The 18,003-nt window shown below is 47.7% G+C and overlaps 1 protein-coding gene across 1 annotated transcript in view; it reads left to right on the forward strand.

The window, feature by feature from the left end:
- LOC142570647 (neprilysin-1-like) overlaps nt 1-16,908 on the forward strand; it is a 116,253-nt gene extending 99,345 nt beyond the window's left edge. The window contains exons 19-22 of the mRNA XM_075679008.1: nt 1,881-1,937; nt 2,340-2,447; nt 13,097-13,155; nt 16,806-16,908. Of these exons, the coding sequence (XP_075535123.1) occupies nt 1,881-1,937; nt 2,340-2,447; nt 13,097-13,155; nt 16,806-16,908 (327 nt within the window). The remainder of the gene's footprint in view (nt 1-1,880; nt 1,938-2,339; nt 2,448-13,096; nt 13,156-16,805) is intronic.
- Nucleotides 16,909-18,003: the final 1,095 nt, after the last annotated feature.

Below are 18,003 nucleotides of genomic sequence, written 5' to 3' on the forward strand. Positions count from 1 at the left end.
GAGTAGAAGGGCGCTGAGTTTTTTTTTTTTTAATCTAAAATGTTCTGGTGCAATCGGAATGCCTCCAACTGATTACTCAATTTCATCATATAGCCGCAGGCACCAACCCTTCTATATAAAAGTTTACGAGGCCGAAATTTCGCATGCGCGTAGTCAAAGCGCTATAGCTTCCCTTGCATGCTTTGATAAGCTCTTCGTACTATCAGGCGTAATTAAGAGCAGAAGTCATGCCGACGGACCAAATGGAGGCGTATGCGGCTTGGTAGGAGAATTAGGCAGTTTTACTTTCACGTGCGCAGAAGTTTTGCGCACGTAAACGGGAGAGTTCCACGTGCGCTACACACCGCATCCGTGGGACGCTTATAGCTCCGCGTACGCAAGAGTCTGCTGACGTATGCAGGCCTTGTAAACGTTTATATCGTTGCTTCCGCGTGGTATACTGGCACCTTCTGCCGGCATATGGGAACGCTACTCACGCCAGGTTCGTTCAAGACGAGCCGTATATAATCGGATCCAACGCGTGTTTCTCACCCTTCCCGATAACACTAACACCGGGGCGCAGAGCTGGCCGAACGATAGAGCTAGGAACGTGGAGGCCAAGCTGGCCCAAATGCTGTATGCGCAGAATTATCGCAGCAGTGAGCAGTCATTCGTCAGCAGCAGGTGCCTATGGGGCGAATTGCTGACGCGGTATTTATAGAAAAATTCCTGATTCGACATAATTGGTGCGACATAATTAACACTGTTGCGCAGAGCGACAAAGGGACAGGCCTTCAGCGAGAAAACAACACACAACACCTGAGCGCAAACGATCAACTGGTTTATTTCTCAGGTAACGAAGCGTACATATAGACTACATGCATGCGCAAGGGTGCTCTCCCGGTCTATACCTACGGTCTACCCTCTGTTGTCAGTGATTATGCTAATCTCTTTATTGCTAAGTGAAATAGACGGACCACTGACACATGAGCCCTGTGCGTTTATCTTGATGGCGTATGCTTCCACGACTTCTCTTTTTTCTCCGGTTCCTACTTTTCAGCAGAATGACCGCCTTCTGGAAGATTGCCTTGCACTTGCATGAATCGCTCGAGTATCGTGTGTTGTTTTCTCGCTTAAGTCTCGTCCCTTGGTCGCTATGCGCAACAATGCTAGCTATTTATGAGGCTTACTTCCTAAAAGGTAACTTGTAACTGAAAAACTCTCCTTTCAGGGATGCCGTGACAATCTTTAATAGCGCCTTGTGCATGCATTATTATTATGAAAGTGAATTGCATAACCGGCCTGGACACCGAGCGTATAATTGCTAGGCTGCCATTTTTCGTCATTGCTTTACACACCCCAAAAAAATTGTTACTAAAGTTTGCATATATATGTATATATACAATTAGGCATATTATAACTCTTCTCTCTAATTCCCCCATGTTCACTGTTGGGCTTTAAATATTATATTATTCTTATTGACCTTTCAATGCGTTGCCTGATAAACCTCTTTCCCTATATGATGCGTCGGGCAAGTCACACTTGCCCTGTTTAAAAGCGGTAACCGTGGCGGTTTGATGGCGTCACAAACGCCCTTCTCTTAAGTTTTCTTGGCAAGCCGGCACCACAAGAGGGGAATAAAAGAAGCGCATATGAGACATATCTCTAAACTCAGTGCTCTCGAAGAATTATTGACAGATTCCGAGCTAGAAAAACGGCGGTTTATACAAAAAGCTTCTGCCGAAATCCGCAAGGTGGTATAGTTTCATAAAAGGCGCAAAGCTGTTATGCGGCTGCAGAGTTCATGTTATAAAACACCCGCTTATTGTTTGCGCCACAAAGTGTCGGTCTTTTCGCATTGCTTCCAGACACGTAATTTTTGGCACCTTATTTCCCTACAGGCAATGACTACGGCGTCTAGAATTGAGGAAAACTCGGGTCTCGTCGTTGCTTACGAGGTAAATTTCTTGCTGTCTTCTGCTCATGCTTCTCACAGGAACAAGCGCATGTTTTGGACAGTAGGAGTATGCACAACGTTGTGCAAAGTTTTTGTCGCGGAGGTACGCCATCAGCAATAGTATGTCAAATCAAAATCACGCTGCACACGTTGCGCCTATTGGTTGAGCGAAGCTGCAAATTGGCCATTGTGGGTCTAGCCTTCGTATTTTTTTCAACCAACATTCGCTTGCGGCATTAAACCTTCACGTAGACGCCTGCAGTTTTAATACAAGAACGTCAATCCAGCGAATCGCCTCCGCGACAAATGTTCAACGTTGTACCAGTCCTTGCGCCTACCATTCCACCGGAACAGTTCGTATACTTATTTTTTGTCTGTTCGTCCTCACCTTATTTTTTTGCAGGCCTATGAAGATCGACTTTTCACCAAGCAATACCTGAACAGGGACTATGGCTTCACCAATCTTGAAAACGTGAACTCAGAACAACTATTTTTCGCTTATTACGCTCTTGTAAGTATACGAAGGAGTATGAAAACGTGCATGTGAAGCCCCGTTAACTGCTAGTAACTGTTTAGCCTGACGGGAGGGGGGGGGGAGCGAGGGTAGAGTCAATGTTAGCTCATAGACAGCGCAGTGCTACACCATTTATAGTAATTCCGGATGTTTTCTATACCACCACCACCACTGATTGCACCAAGGAGGCCTTGGAGTGAGGCGTCAAGCTAAGAGAGAAAAAAAAAATCTGGGATTTTCAGTGCCAAAAACATCATCTGATTATGAGGCAAGTCGAACGGAGGGTTCTCCAGATTAATTTTGAAGTCTGTGCACCCTGTGCAGCCTGTCCAGTCAGGATCGAACCCGCGACCTCAAGTTAGCACCTCGGCGTCTAAGCCACTGGGCCACCGCGACAGGCTAAGCTCAGGGAAAAGCAAGTAGTGCTAAAATTTGTGGTGCAAGTTCCTCTGCGACTAGACGCTTGCACCGCATGATTTCCTTCTTTGCGAAAGAAGCCACACAAATTAAGCGAACATCCCTGGCAGGAACATCTCTCAGGATCTGTCAAAAGTTTCCTTGTATCAGTCTCCTACTTAGGGCGCTGTAAAGCTTTTTTATATCCAGTGAAGTCTTCCTTTACTTGGGGGGGGGGGGGCAACCTAGGCCTCGTGGTTGTTTATACCACGTGAGAAGTGGTTTGCCGACAGCCTACGCCAGCGAACTCCGGCATTTCCCGGCTCACTCGGATTCGCATATAGACTCTGACAGGCCGTGATTGCCTTAGTAAGTCTCACAAGGTGTCTGAGCCGTAGTGCGCGTGATCCTGAGCCCGAGGGAATTGCAGAGAATCGACAGCATTTATGAACCTCGACGTCTCCGCTTAAATCTGAATCACATATTGTTACATTAATTTATTATTAACAGCGCTCAAACTGTATCGTGAACCGCTTTGTTGGAATTCTCTGGTGTGTCACTATTTCCGAAGTATTACTGCGACAGCAGTGATTTGGACACTGCAGGCGCATTTTCTCCGTGATGTCCCGCATGATGTTCCGTGCAAGAGCTATGACACCGTCGCCTCGCGCCGATGCTGTATGCGCGAGTGAAAGCACGCGAGGGGTGCGGGCGATCGCGGCTCACTCTGGCGCGGGCGAGGGAGGAAGGCGGGGAGAGAGCGCGCCGCCTTCCGTCGCACGAAAGGCCGTTGGGGGCTGGGAACGATGGAGGGTTGGGCTCCGGTAGCAACTGCGTATTTCGCGACCGGGCGCAAGGGGAACTGACGATCGCGGCTCGATCTCGCGCGCGAGAAGGAGGAAATTGGGGAGGCAGCGCGGGAAGGAGAGGGGAGGCTTCTGCTCTGTAATCAAGTGCGTACTTTGTGCGGCCGCGCGCCGTAGCCCGCGCCTTATCTTGAAAGTGATCTGCAGACGGCTCATAGCTTTGTCCGTGCTGTTTTCGTTGAAGCGACAGACAGCACAAAGGTCACTTCGCTCGCTGCTACTGCTGCGCTTGCTCGCGCCAGCGTTCTGACAGCCAGTGTCCGTGGTCAACCAGTGTGATGTGTTCATGTTTGCCTATGTGTGCTCACATCATGCTTGTTAATTCTGTTAGTATAAAAGCGAAGTGCCCACTGTATGAACAGGAACTTTTTTTGCAATGTTATGCAAATTACATGTCAGTGAAATCCTTTCAAAGTTTTAAATCTGAGAACTATGGTCATTAATTTTCTAAGCTTTGCAACGCTACAAATCCGCTTAGTGGTATACCGGGCGATCAAAATTAAGCTGTATGGTTTTCTTAAAATTACGCACTAGGAGGCACGCGAGACAACCTGTGCATATAAGTTATGTGGACAGAGTAACATGATGCTTATCGCTGTCAGCAGCCCAATTAAATAAAATTAAATAATTACCATTTTGTTGATTGTAGTAAGTGGATATGTTTGTATTGAAAAATTGGAGGAGGCTTAAGCATCGCCTTCAAGATAACGCGATAGCGTTATCGCACCCCGTTCGCACCGCCCACTCATTCTCTCGGCATGCTCTTGAGTCACACAAAGACGAAACGTGCGTCAGAGAAAGCGGAACGAACCAAAGAACTCGGTGTCTCGGAGGGAGAAACAATCTACGCGAGCCAAACGTCGTGATCGGCACGGACAGCCGGGCCGCGACGCGCCGCGCCATGACGGCGCACGCGATCACGGGGCTGACGCCTCGATGGGATCGTGCTCTATCTCGCTTGGGAGCACGACGCAGACGCATAACTCCTCGTCAGCAGCACGGCACACATCGCAGGGACCGCTTTCCCACCAGACGCGCTACGGCGCAGCGATCACGTCAGAGGCGTCCCGCACCGGACGCTGCACCTGGCATCGCGCTGTGAGCAGAAAGAGGAGCCGCGTCGCCTAAACACGAGGGTTCGAGTGACGCACGCTGGAAGCGTGAAGGGGAGAGAGCGAAAAAGCTTATTAAACGCAAGCGTATTGGGGCATCCTCGCACCGGTCCCCACACGGCCCCAATGCGCTCAAACGAGACGAAGTGGAGAACGGGGCGAGTGGCGCACCAACTGTCGGGGCAGCGCCGTACAGTGCGAGGAGGGGGTCTTCTGTGTTTGCCGCAAGATGGCTCTGCGTGTGCGCCAAGCGCAGAAGAAATGTAGCGGAAACGTACTTCGCTACTCCTTTAACTGCGACTTCTGTAATTTACATGCTCATAATTACCGATATAGACCGCAGTATAACTTTCTACGGCATGTTTCTAAGGCAACACCGCATTCACTAGAGGCGCTTTTGTCCCGTTTGAACCATCGAACTCATGGCTGAGCGGTAGCGTCTCCGTCTCACACTCCGGAGACTTTGGTTCGATTCTCACCTAGCCCATCTTGCAAGTTGTTTTTATTTATGAATTGCCTTCCGCCATTTTTCGCTGTCGGCCTACGCCGCCGACGCCGACGACAACGGCTTTTCAGCGACACGAGCTCATTAACGCTGTCGCGTTAAACGTTAGAGGCAGTCGTGTTGCTACACAGTATCAGTTGGAAGAATTCTTCTAGCATGTCTCTGCTCCGAGATATCTGACTCTAAATTTTAATTATCGTTGGCATGATTACGCATGGAAGAAAGAGAGGATCGGCGCAACGCTCCTCAGTGATGTGACGCGGCTGTTGCGTGAGGCGGTTAGTGTGACAATAGGGCGGAGGCATAGGCAAAGATGATAACTGTTTTCCTTCCCCTTTCAGCTGACGCGCACACAGGCAAACACGAACACGCCTCACTCGATGACAGCGGACATTCGCCCTCAGAACGCTGGCGTGATGGATAACGACAGCAGCGGCGAGCGAATTCCCCCGTCGTGCTGCCTTTCACTTCAATGCGAACTAAGCGTGGGACAGCATAGCGCACACGAATCCACCAGCTACCTCGGGTGGCCTAGCCTTCGCAAACAACTGCAGAGTACCTCCAAGATAGGATGCGCATCGCCGCACCCAGCCGCCCCAGGCAGGGTTGAGGAGGAGGTGAGCACTAGCATGCCCCCATTCCCCCTCCCTCCTAGCGCGCGTGAGAAAACTGCGCGCACCCTCCGTGCCTTCATCCCATGGATGGATGGATGTTATGAGCGTCCCCTTTGGAAGGATGGGTTGCACCACCAAGCTATTGTTATTTTATTTCCTAATGTCCTACCTACGTTAAAAAAAAAAGTAAAAAAAGAGCCCACGATAAATTCCCTTAATTAAAGCTTCTGAACCGCTATTGTGAACTTCGTTTTTGTACGACTCCGTTGTTTATCGTTTCCCTACTTCCTCCAATTTTCCAATCGCCTCTTACTAATCTCTATTGCGGACATGCTTACTTTACTACTGCTCTCGCTGAACCCAAGGGCTTCAAGGAGGCCAGTGGTACCTAAATCGACCGCTGGGCAGATATATTCACATTCTTATGAACATGTTCGATCGTTTCCCTAGTTTTGCCGCATCAAGCACATGCTTCTTCTTCCTTCTCATATATCGCTTTATATGTGCGTGTTCTAAGGCATCCTGATCTCGATTCGAAAAGTAATGAGCTTCACTTTCAGTTATCATATATTGCTTCTTTCGTGATTTCGTTTTTTTTTCCCTCTTTATAGTAGATACTTGGCAGGCTTCCTTTCCATTGCCGCCACCCATGAGATTATCTCAGGCTCTCTGACTTTCCGCTTGACGTTGTTTGTTGCTGTGTTGCTCACCATACAGACCGCATACTTGCTGGTAAGCTTCCTAGTTACATTCCGCCACTTTGAACCAATGTTATTCCTGTACAAATTACCTGGACACTTTCCTAGCCCATTTACTTTCTTCCATATTCCTCAGTATTTCTTCATAATTAATTTTACTGTGACGTTCCCTCACTTCAAAACTTGTGCAGCCCATATCACCCTGCACAGCTTCATTTGTAGTCATCCAGTGAGCGACCGATGCTAACTGTCCCACTGACCTTTGGTTGCCGTCGAGTCCTGATTGTACCCAGGATTTCAAGCAAACAACCGCATTTAGATATGTAAGTCCTGGAACCACTACACCTTGCCACATACCCCAAAGCACCTGGCACCTATTGTATCCCCATAGCGCTCTGTGTTTCATTATGGCCGCGTTGGTCTTCCGCTTTACTGTTATTGTTTTTTCCTGTGTTTCCATATGTATAAAGCCTTCGTTTATTCATATATCGAGGTATTTATATTCTTTTACGCGAGGTATTCCCTGGCCCTGTATGTGGGCAACGGGGCAACCACTACGGCGGAAATTCACCTGGAGTTCCCACAAAATTGCTATCGCAGCAAAAGAAGTTATTCTCCAAGCGTGATTCGTACACTGGAGAACCTCCACTTGCTCGGGGCCCGATTTCAGCAGCTCCCAAGCCACTGCAATGTGCTCGGCAGCGAGCACAGCCCGTGCCGGCTGGCCGACGGCGTCGATCGCATAGCCACGCAGTCCTTCTGTACGGCATCGTGACGCGTTTATACACAGGAAAAGGGCGCGGGAGGCGGCTCACAGAACACTGCGTGACTTCTTGGAGCAGTCGGGCTTCGTCATCCGAGTGCTCTATCGCAACCTAACGGGGCTGGTGTGCGGGGCCAGGAGACGCACTGTCTCGAAGGAGTCACTCCCCAAGCGAACTATAGGCAACCATGACCTAGTCGCTCCGCTGTCCATATGTGCATAGTTCCATTCTATTACGTAGCCCCTCTATCAAAGCTGCGGAGTGCAAGCCTTCATTTTATTCCCACACCATTCAGGACAGTGGAGATCCCCGTAATTCCACTCTCCTTTTGACTCCTCGGAATGGTTATAGTCGCATCATTATCCCTCCTGGAGTGGCTGAGCTGGTCCATTCCGTTTCTTGAGTTTCAGTAAATGAAACGCTTTCTATATAATTGTATACTGTTTGCACCTACGTGCCTTGCGACAAAGAAAAAACATGTTTTTCAATTTTTAACGACATAAAAATTATTGTTACGCAGTATTTTTTCGCGTAAGAAGCAACACGCTTTGCGACATCAATGATCATAATGATTATTGCTGTGGCCTCTCCTTTGTATCGGGCGATCTACGGGATGATGAAAACCTGGTCTTGCGTCAAATATATGGGGAAAAAGTTCTTTACGACATTCTTGCCTGCCACCTGCCTTAATTATTATTTACTTGAATAGATCAAAGTACAAAATACCCTAATACCGTCTGTTCTCGCGCCTTCTGGATGCTCTACAGTGTGCGGAAAGTCGTGGCGTGCTTTCCAAAATTACCGTGCATTCATGCAGAGAGCAACAGTTCGCAACGTGGCCTCATAAGTTCCGGGTCATTATAAGTGTACATTGCGTAGTCCGTTGCGCTCTTTATAATTAGCCGGCAGAGGTAGTTACTTATAGGTATAGATACTGAAAAAGCCCCATTTAGCAAACACAGAGAAATGTAATAAATTTACTATCTCTAGATTAGCATAACCGGCAAGTTTACCGGTTTTGTAGTCTCGCTTCAAATGAGTACTTAGTGCTCCAGGAATAGCTAGGTGCCTATTCCATTGCAACTCCACTCCGGAACCTCGGGCTCCCATTCCATTCCCATTCCATCTATCAGACTGGTGCCATCATTCCACTCCCCTTTCGTACCGGGTGTTTTAAACTATGGAATGATTCCGGAATCATTCTAACTTGCAACTCCGCAGCTCTGCTCTCTATTTTCATCTCTCCCTGTCCTTTCTCCCATCCCAACTGCTGGTCGCAGTTCAGCTGCCAGCCGTCTGCGCTATAAACAGTTATAGTGCGGTCGGCACTAAATTTTATTTCCTTGCTCTTTATTTAGCTATTTTTAACGTATTTCTTCCTTAAATGGAGATCCAATTACTACTACTACTCCTGCTACCGTCGATCTCTTCGCCGCTAAGATCCGTGCGAAAAGCAAGATTCATCAGAAAATAATCGCGTCGAACAAGCAAACAAGGGAACTTCAAGAAAGCACAGGTGACCAAGGCTCAGTTTGAAATATTTTTAGAATCTCGCGGGAAACTCGCGTGTTTGACGCTATACGCTTCTTTAGGAACAGACAGCTCAGCGACCGTTAACGACTTTAACAAGCGAATATGTGAATGTTTCAGTCAGGGACCTATCCTTTCAATATATCCAAGAATGACAATTTCATGCTTAATGGTACTCACGCGCACTGCTGTGCACAATATGCAAAAACAAAGGAATTTGCGAAGCTGTCTTTTTTTTTCGAGAGAATAGTGTCGCCTACGCGAGCCTCTGCTGTTGCATTGCTTTTCTCTCAATTGCTGATGCCCAGATTTCGAAACTCTTCTGATAAGCTAGCAAGTATTGACTCTGGCGGGCAGATTGCAATGTCCTTGATTGCAGCAAAGCATCACTGGGAAACGAGACAAGGTTAAAAGAAATCACGCAGACACTGCTCTATTTTAACAAGAGTAGGAATTTATGGTATGCTATGCTTTTTGTAGAGGGAATAGACAGCATTAATAAAAGAGAAATGACAAAAGAACAACCATCACAAAGCCGGAGCAGCAAAATCAATTTTGTCCCGCAAAATTTCAGCCATGGTGTCTGTACTTCGTCATATCTTGCCCGTCTCATAGAGCTGCTCTTCTGTGTTCTACCATGCGTCCCACCAGACGCGGGCCAAGCTGTCTTTAAAAAAAAAAAGGGGGGGGGGTGCGGTTACGAGATGCGACGATAAGAGACGACGATGTTTTATTACCAGTCACCTTGCGCACGCTGGTGAATTTTATTGTTAGCAGTGATTACCTAATAATTCAAATCACTTGCCTAAAGTTGTATTACTATCATAATTCTGTAAGCTCGAATGTCAAATTGTGCATCGCATTTGAGAACAACGTATTCAACAGTTTCTAGACAGCTGCATTACGCCCAGTTATTTTTTCCGCGCATCAAATTTGAGACGCAAAACCCGAAAGAGAATGCGAAGTGAAGGTAGGCCCACACGCTTCGCGCGCGTAACAGCAGCGCTCTCAAAAGAGCTTTTAAAGAATCAGCACCACTCAATGGCTGATTTTGTGATCGCAAAGAAGTGGTAAGGAGACAGTGTAGCTCTTCGCTGCTGGTACTAGATAGAAGCCGCGGCTTGGTTTTTTTTTTTTGTTTTTTTTTTGTCATGCGAAAATTCCGTCCTCCCAGCCCGAAACTTAACATGGCTCAGGCCGTTACTTTCAGGCTCCTACAGACCAGGTCCTACCTCATCCCCAGAGCGCTTAGTTGGGTAGACCCGAACTTGCCGCAGTCGTGCTCCAAACGCGGTCACGCATGCTTCCCCTTCGAGCACATGCTCTGGTTGTGCCTGTACAACGCGCGCTCCGACTTTCAATACAAGTCCAAGTGGGACGCCTTGCTGAAGAGCTCGGATTTCACGAACCAACTACAGGCCGTCCAGAGGGCCAACGACGTTGAGGAAAGTCACCACGTCACTGTCCCGTCGTGGGCGGAGCCACCAACTTGATTGGGGAGCCTTCGGTTCCCCCCAATCAAGTTCCTCAGGACACTCTAATAAAGTTCTTGTCACTGTCATGCGTAGCATGCTTTATTGGGTAAATTCCCGAGGTCACTTTCTGTTCCGTTCCGTTTGTCATTCGGTTTCGTGTCCCTAAACACCCGTAGCACAATATAGGCTTGAATAGGTGAACTTCTGTGATTACACAATTTTCTGTGCTCGAGGCGATTGCTAACAAAACATCATTAGTTACATCGTCGGATCTCGGAGCCCTTGTTTATAAACAGCTTGTCCCGCGTTAGCTGGGGCACACGGTATGAACTGATGTGAGAAAACGTGACAAACGGCGCTGCTCAAGATCCTTTCTAAACACTGCAGTCAACTTACGTCCGAAAAATTTTCTCCTAGATGTCACGCAGCGTGCTGACTTACAGGAGCGAAAGGCGCACAGACGGGACTGACCACAAAAAGAGAAGCGCACGTGTCATTTACATCTCTTGCGCATTTTGATGCACCATCCTAATGACGTTAATCGGAAGGTGCATTGCGGCGGTTTGCACAAGGTATATCGAAGTGAACACGCAATATCCTCTCGCATATTACGTGTACCACGGCAGCAGGGAGGCGCCCCTATGGCAGTCGAGGCTCTCGCAGAGGGCATCACTTACAAGGTCCATCTGAATAGGTCACGCAGCTTGGAATGAAAATTGTGCCAAAACCCATTGCCAGAGACAGCGTGTTTGACATCATGGAGCCAAGCCAATGTTTATAGACACTCTGTTTAGTTTCGCAACTCCTGCTCTCGAGCCGGGCGCGACTTGTTTCTGGGGATTGTGAGGGCGTTGCGGTCGAGCTTTGCGCAAAGTAAGCGGCGCTGCTCTGCTGACATGTACACGCTGGCAAAGTATGTATAAACGTTGAGCCCAGCACCATAATATGGCGGCGGTTGTAACACGCCACCGCTTTCTAGATGTGGACTCCTACGGAAGCTTTGCCACCAGCTGACATATACCTTGGCACTTACATAACGGGTCGGCGTATTGTACGGCTGTTTGTGCTAGCCCTGAAGATAAGCCGGTTGCCGGCTCTGTTCGGTACGGAATTACGCAATGAAAAAACGTGGCGCCTCAATATCCCCACTGCGAGGAATATATACCTTGGAGCTCGTAATTTCTCTTTAGGGCAAAGCTTTGCCTGCCCTCTTTTCCGAGGTGTGGCACGTCTACTCGGTAGCTTTCCCAACGAGTAAAGTGGGCCGATCACGGAGATAATGCAATCGAGAGTTTGAGAATAGGGGCCCCAAATGTTCTAGGGCCCCATCGAAACAGCGTCGAATCCACTGCGCATACGAGAGACACAGTCTGCGTTCGGGTTTCGCGTCGGGCACGCTATTTCACTGATTTAGGGGGAGTCACAAAAGCTGCATCAATAGCATTGCATCAACAAACATGGCGGCCCCCACCGAAGCGACCGCTCTAACCCAGCGCCAAACTGGGCTCGATTCATGGTAACGCGTGAAGTTCGGAAGCTAGGAGAAGTAAATACGCTTATCTCTTTCTCTCAACTAACGTGTCGACTGAAGATGATTCATTAGACACCGCTAATTCCACTTCGGAGTGTCAATTTCATAGCTCGCAGGTCTAACATAGCTTAACATGGCTTGTGAAAGCACGTAAGGTTGGTTACTCAAAACTAGGTGCAGCGAATTGCTTGCTGATATTAGAATAACCTCCAAATTGTAATTAAACGCGAAAACACATGTCGAGATTACTCTTGTTATCATAAAATCGTATATTGTATTTTATTATTTATAATAGCTTTTTTTGATGTCGTAGCTGTGCTGCAAACGCAAGACTCCTATCCGCAAACGCAAAGCCCTTTTCTAAAGATTCTTCACTCATACGTGCCCCAACGCGAACACCCACAAAGCCCTTTGGGGCCCCTATTGTAAAACTCTTTAATTGTAATCTGCGCTGATTCCTAAGGTAGCGTAAAAAAAAACTGGGCCGATCCCGGAGGCAGAGTAATCCACGGACAGCTGGGATACGTGGGTCGCTTGGTGGGAGTCTCCTTGTTTTTCCCATTTCGCCATACATCAGCGTAATCGCTATTGCTGCGAAACGCCTTGCAAGAGATTACCCATTTATGTCATTAACGCAACTACTTCACGAAAGGTTCGCTTCACTTTTTCTAACATGTACGCTGGGTCGGTATAGTTTTAATTCATGCACATTTTTTTTAGCGTACGCTCGCATAGAGCTATTAGAATGAAAATATTTCATTGATTGTTAGTGTGCATCCTGGTGGTTTTATTCGTATTTAAGGCTAGTGTTTCAACAACACGGGCAGTGAGTCTGTCATCATAAGAAAGAAGCACTTCACTGCCCACCGCACTAGCTTAGTGAACATGGCGTTGTACTTCTAAGCTGGAGGTCGTGGCCGTGACGATCGTGACCGTTGCGGCCACATTTTTATGTAAGAACGCTTGTGAATATGCATTATTTAGGTACACGTTAAAGCAAGCCAGCTGACCCGATATAATCCAGCGAACCCGCTACTGCGTGACTCATTATCAGATCGTGCTATCAACATCCAAATCGTAAAGTTTAACTTTCTGTGCTTAGTCACTCTGCTGTGCTCACTTTGTGATGATCGTTGCCTGGCTTTCTTGTTCTAGAATTACTGCACAAGCCAACACAGCCCTAATCAGGCGAAGTGGATGGTCATGCGTGACCGGTAAGTGCAGCAAAATTTGCTCGGATGTTCTTTTAGCTATCTGTCCTTTCATATCACATGCACGAGAAAATACACTCGTTTTTCCGAACGTTTTGAAATTGCACTTATCACCGTGAGCAATACGTCCAGCGTTAATAGGCATCTTGTGTACTTTGCAAGATCATCAAAGAATAGTGTTGGCAAATCATTTCGTTGATTTCTGCTCAACTGTTTTCGTTCCAAATCGAGTACGCTGTTCTCGAACGAGACGCGGCATACTACACCTGTTCCGATGCATCTCTTTTGCCGTCGGGCTGTGGCAGATAACAGTATATTTATTTGCTTGCGACGTAACGGACTTTCACTCAAGCGTCACTTGAAAGCGCCAAGAACGACCATTTACTTAAAATATAGTTGTTTTCTTCACGCTGTACTAAATGCTGAAGCTAGAGGGCAATGAAGGTAGTACAACAAGGTGAACTTCGTATAAAGAGAAAAGTCACAGCTTCGCCCGAAAGCCGAAACATCGATTGCGATAGCAAATTGCTAGACAGCTATGCCAAATAAAGATAGCATTATCAGCCGTATACTCTTGTAAACATAGCATACTAGCTAAATTAGCAAGCATGATGTCACGCCTGCACGAGCAAACATGAACACATCTCACTCGATGACCGCGGAAACTCGCTGTCAAAACGCTGGAGTGAGCAAACGCCGCAGCAGCAGCGAGATAATTGACCTTCGTGCTGCGTCTCGCATCAACGCGAACCAAGTCGCGGAAACACAGCGCGCGGCGGACTCTGTTCCCGTCGCAGATGGCTTTCAAGATGCAGCGACCCGGGCGGGCACGCGCGGCCGCCTGGGCGGCGACATTACAATATCGCTAGGCAGCACAGTGGGGCGTGGCATTTCAGAAGTCGCCTGACGCTTGCGCGGAGGCGCGAGTGGGTGCGAGAGAGAAAATGTGGGGGGCTTCTACTGCTTTAATATCTTACTTTACCTAGGTAATACGGAGTCTTTGCTGGTGTTGTATGCGCTTGTCCCCTAGGCGTGCCGGCATTGCGGAGTGGGGTAAAGTTTACGCTCCGACGCTGGCTGCCAGCATGGTGGACCAGGTGAAGCAGGTGAAACAGTGGGCACTGACGCCCCATTTGGTGATTTCTGTGTGTAAAGGTACGACGAACTAACTTTCTCGTGCCTGCGGCGCTCGTGCTTAATCAGTCATGCCGGATTATAGCTTTCTCGCGACTTACGGCGCTCTATCTCCAACAAAACATCAAGGATTTTCACGAGGGGTATAATGTCCAAGGGTGATAAAATCGTCGCCGCGTGCCGTATGGTGCATTCGCGAGAGAAAGCGTGCGAGGGTGAGCCGGCGATCACGGCACAAACTCGCGCAAGCAAGGGAGGGAAACGCACCGTCTTCCGTCGCACGCAAGGCACCCGGGGAGGGAAGGGTAGGGAGGGAGGCACGCACTACTCCAAGCGGCCCGGGCGCGGCTTTACAATTGCCAGGCAGCGCAGCGGGGCGCGGCATTTCAGAAGTTGCCCGATGTTTGTGCGCAGGCGCGAGTAAGATCGTGTACGAAAGCGAACATGCAGGGGCTTTTGCTCCTTGAATATCTGACTTTGCCTAGGTACGGGGGGACGGGGGACGGAGGAGAAGTTTCCTTGCTCGACGGGACTTCAAGGCAACGACGACGGCAACACGGGCGGCAGAAATGCGCCTGGAGTGACCATACAATCGATATCGCAAAAATATGCTCGAAGTGCATATATCGGCACACGATTCAGTCAGCGAAAAAGCATTCACACTGAAGAAAACAGACAAGCTGGACCGATATGTAAGGAGAAGGCATTATGCGAAAGGTGAGCCAGTTCACGGGGTATGTGTAGTAGCAGGAAATCTAGATTCAAATTCTGGAAGACCAGCGTTCAGACGCGATGCACAGAGAAGAGCATGTGCTGCACCAGTCGGCCTAAGTTTCTACACTACTGAACTAGATGTGTACATTAAAATCGGCTTTAGAGTGTCGGACACAGACTACGAGCGTTGTGTCATTAAGTTTTAGCTCTGGTAGAGACTTCAGGGCTTAGCTTAAAATGCTCTGTAGGTTCCAGTGTAGGAATTACCACGTTCGCTATACCGAAATTGCATCGAGCGAACTCATTTATTTGTGGCAGTTTGCTGTGAACATCTGTTAAATGCGCTCAGATGTAGATGAATTGCTCAATGTCACCTAATCGGACGATGCGCATTCTCGCATGCACCTATCGTTTAGAAAATAAGTATGCCAGACCGTCGCCTGCCCCGCTGATGTATTTGATATAAATCCCACATTCCGAAGACAATACCATAGCAGTGATTTTTCTTTTTTTCTTATTTTTTTGATGGTGTTAAGATGCATTCGGGCTTGGTGGGTGCCGGAAGGATGAAATCGGTGTCGAGCAGACCGCATCCTGGACAACATCGCAGATATTGAGCTTGTCCCGTAAAAGTTGCGGCCTGTCGTCACTTTACACTTTTGCCATTTCAATATCATCTCAAGAAGTATCTCAATTACAAGTACAATAATAACCCGCCGCGGTGGCTTAGTGGCTGTGTCGTTGCGCTGCCGAGCTCGAAGTCGCGGGTTTGATCCTGGCCGCGGTGGTCGCAATTCTGTGGGGCGAATTGAAAAAACCAAAAGCGCTCGGGTACTCAGCTTGGGCGCACGTAATGAACCCAAGGTATAGGGTCAAAATTAATCCGGAGTCCTCCACTAAGGTGTGGCTCATAACCAAGCTGTGGTTCTGGCACGTAAAACGTCACTCTTTATTTATTTGTTCATGTGTTTACTTATTTACATGCATTAAAGATTTGTGCTGTGCTGTATACTCCCCGTTGCTTTGTGAGTTTTATAGTGTTGTGCATACGAGCAAATGCCAGTGTTGCCATTGCTTTTACAGCGAAGCTCCTAGCCTCTAGACGGTCAGAATATTTCCCCGCGCGTCCTCACATAGAAAAAAAGGGACCTTCAACAGCTAAAGAAAAGCTTCTACGATTGAAGCGAAAATTATAAACATTCTTTTGTATCATGCATACAACATACAGCACAGCAACGCATTCGTTTCAATAAAGAACAAATACAAAACAAGCATCTGAAACACATATTTGATGACAAGGCGTTCCTGATAATAATGCGAGGCACGTAGTGCTCTACCGCATGCGCTTCGCGATAAAGATTACTGTTGCGCAAGCTGCCGCGGCGACGGCAGCTTGCGACGTGGGAAGTGACGTCACTAGCCTTTGTATACAAAAGAACCAGCCTAGCAACTGATTTCATTGTTGTCGCAGCACCGCTATGGATAGGCAGCGCATAGTTAAAACTCTTTAGGACCAGCGTGAGTACGAGGAGCGGCAAAGGGAAAAGATACGGCAATACGAGCAGCGGTGGCGTGTCGCCAAAATTACCATTACTACCATTACTCAAACAATAAAGCATTGCATACCCTCCCTCAGATGTTGTAGTGGTGGCTTCTACAGCTTCACTGGGCGTCCACTTTCGCAGGACCGTGATGGCCACTCAATTTTTTACATCTTAGCACTAGCTCTTAGTAACAGCGCTGGTGTGCTTGGAAGGCATTTCACTTTCATTGTGTGTATGTGTGTGCGTTTGCTTTTCTTACAGAGTCAACGTGCCCTTGAAGAATTCGTACGAGTTTGCCACTGCATTCGGATGTGCACAGGGCACACCAATGAATCCATTGAACAAGTGCAGCTTCTGGGATTGACAGCATGCGACGAATATTTTTTCCTAGTGCGCTTTAGCGCATTGATTATTGTGTCAAATAACACAGCAAGATTGTTTGAGCATCGTAATGTTTATCTGGCGTTATATCCTCGCTTGTGAGATATAGTTTGAAGTATGAAATGAAACGGCATTGCCTTTCGTTCGTTATGATCTGCCTCATTTCAAGCAATAAGGAGAAAAGTCGGAAAACGAGTAGATATTTTACTGGCCGAACTAGTCGCATCAAGAAATCATGGCTAGTTTTCTACAAAACTGAACGCTTTATAATTTGTTACAGCTGTCATTAAAATCGCGAAAGTACAACATTAAGAGAGTCAGGCATAATAAATATGGAAGTTATTCGTTTAAAATTAATCAATGCCGTGCCTCCTAAATATTTTATAGGATTAGGGCATGCATCTCCTTTGTACCCAATCCCAATATTGCTCGTAAATCGCAGGCTCTGTTTTCTCTCTCTCTCTCTCTCTCTCTCTCTCTCTATATATATATATATATATATATATATATATATATATATATATATATATATATATATATATATATATATATTGTGGCGGCGGTTATTAGTCACCGGCGTTTGGGACCGACCGTTAGCGCAGGGCACGGACTCTCAGCACGAGCGGCATTCACGAGAAAAAGCGCTGAAGAGGATGACCCACTATAGTGTTCCCATCCTTCTCTACAATGACCCATCGGAACGAAAAAGATGGTCATAGTAGGTCTTGAGGCGGTCGACGTTGATGATGGCTCGTCCATGACGGCGCATGTCCGAAGAGGGTTAATTCAATGGGCTCGATCACGTATTTGACCGGAGATGTGCGTTCGACGACGCGGTAGGGGCCTTCATACTTGGGCAGTAGTTTCGACGCGAGCCCAGGTGCAGTGGAAGGGACCGAGAGCCGGGGAGGAACGTGGGCACAGAAGTGGCGTCACCGCGAACGCTCTTCGGGTGCCCTTGGTCATTTCAAGTAAAGGTCCGCGCGATATTGCGACGCTCTTCGCCATGTCTACTTGTTGCAGAAATAGGCGCACACTCAGATGCATCCGGCTTGTACGGAAGGATTGTGTCGATTGT

Source organism: Dermacentor variabilis, chromosome 2, assembly GCF_050947875.1.
Source record: "Dermacentor variabilis isolate Ectoservices chromosome 2, ASM5094787v1, whole genome shotgun sequence".
NCBI classification, from domain to species: Eukaryota; Metazoa; Arthropoda; class Arachnida; order Ixodida; family Ixodidae; genus Dermacentor; species Dermacentor variabilis.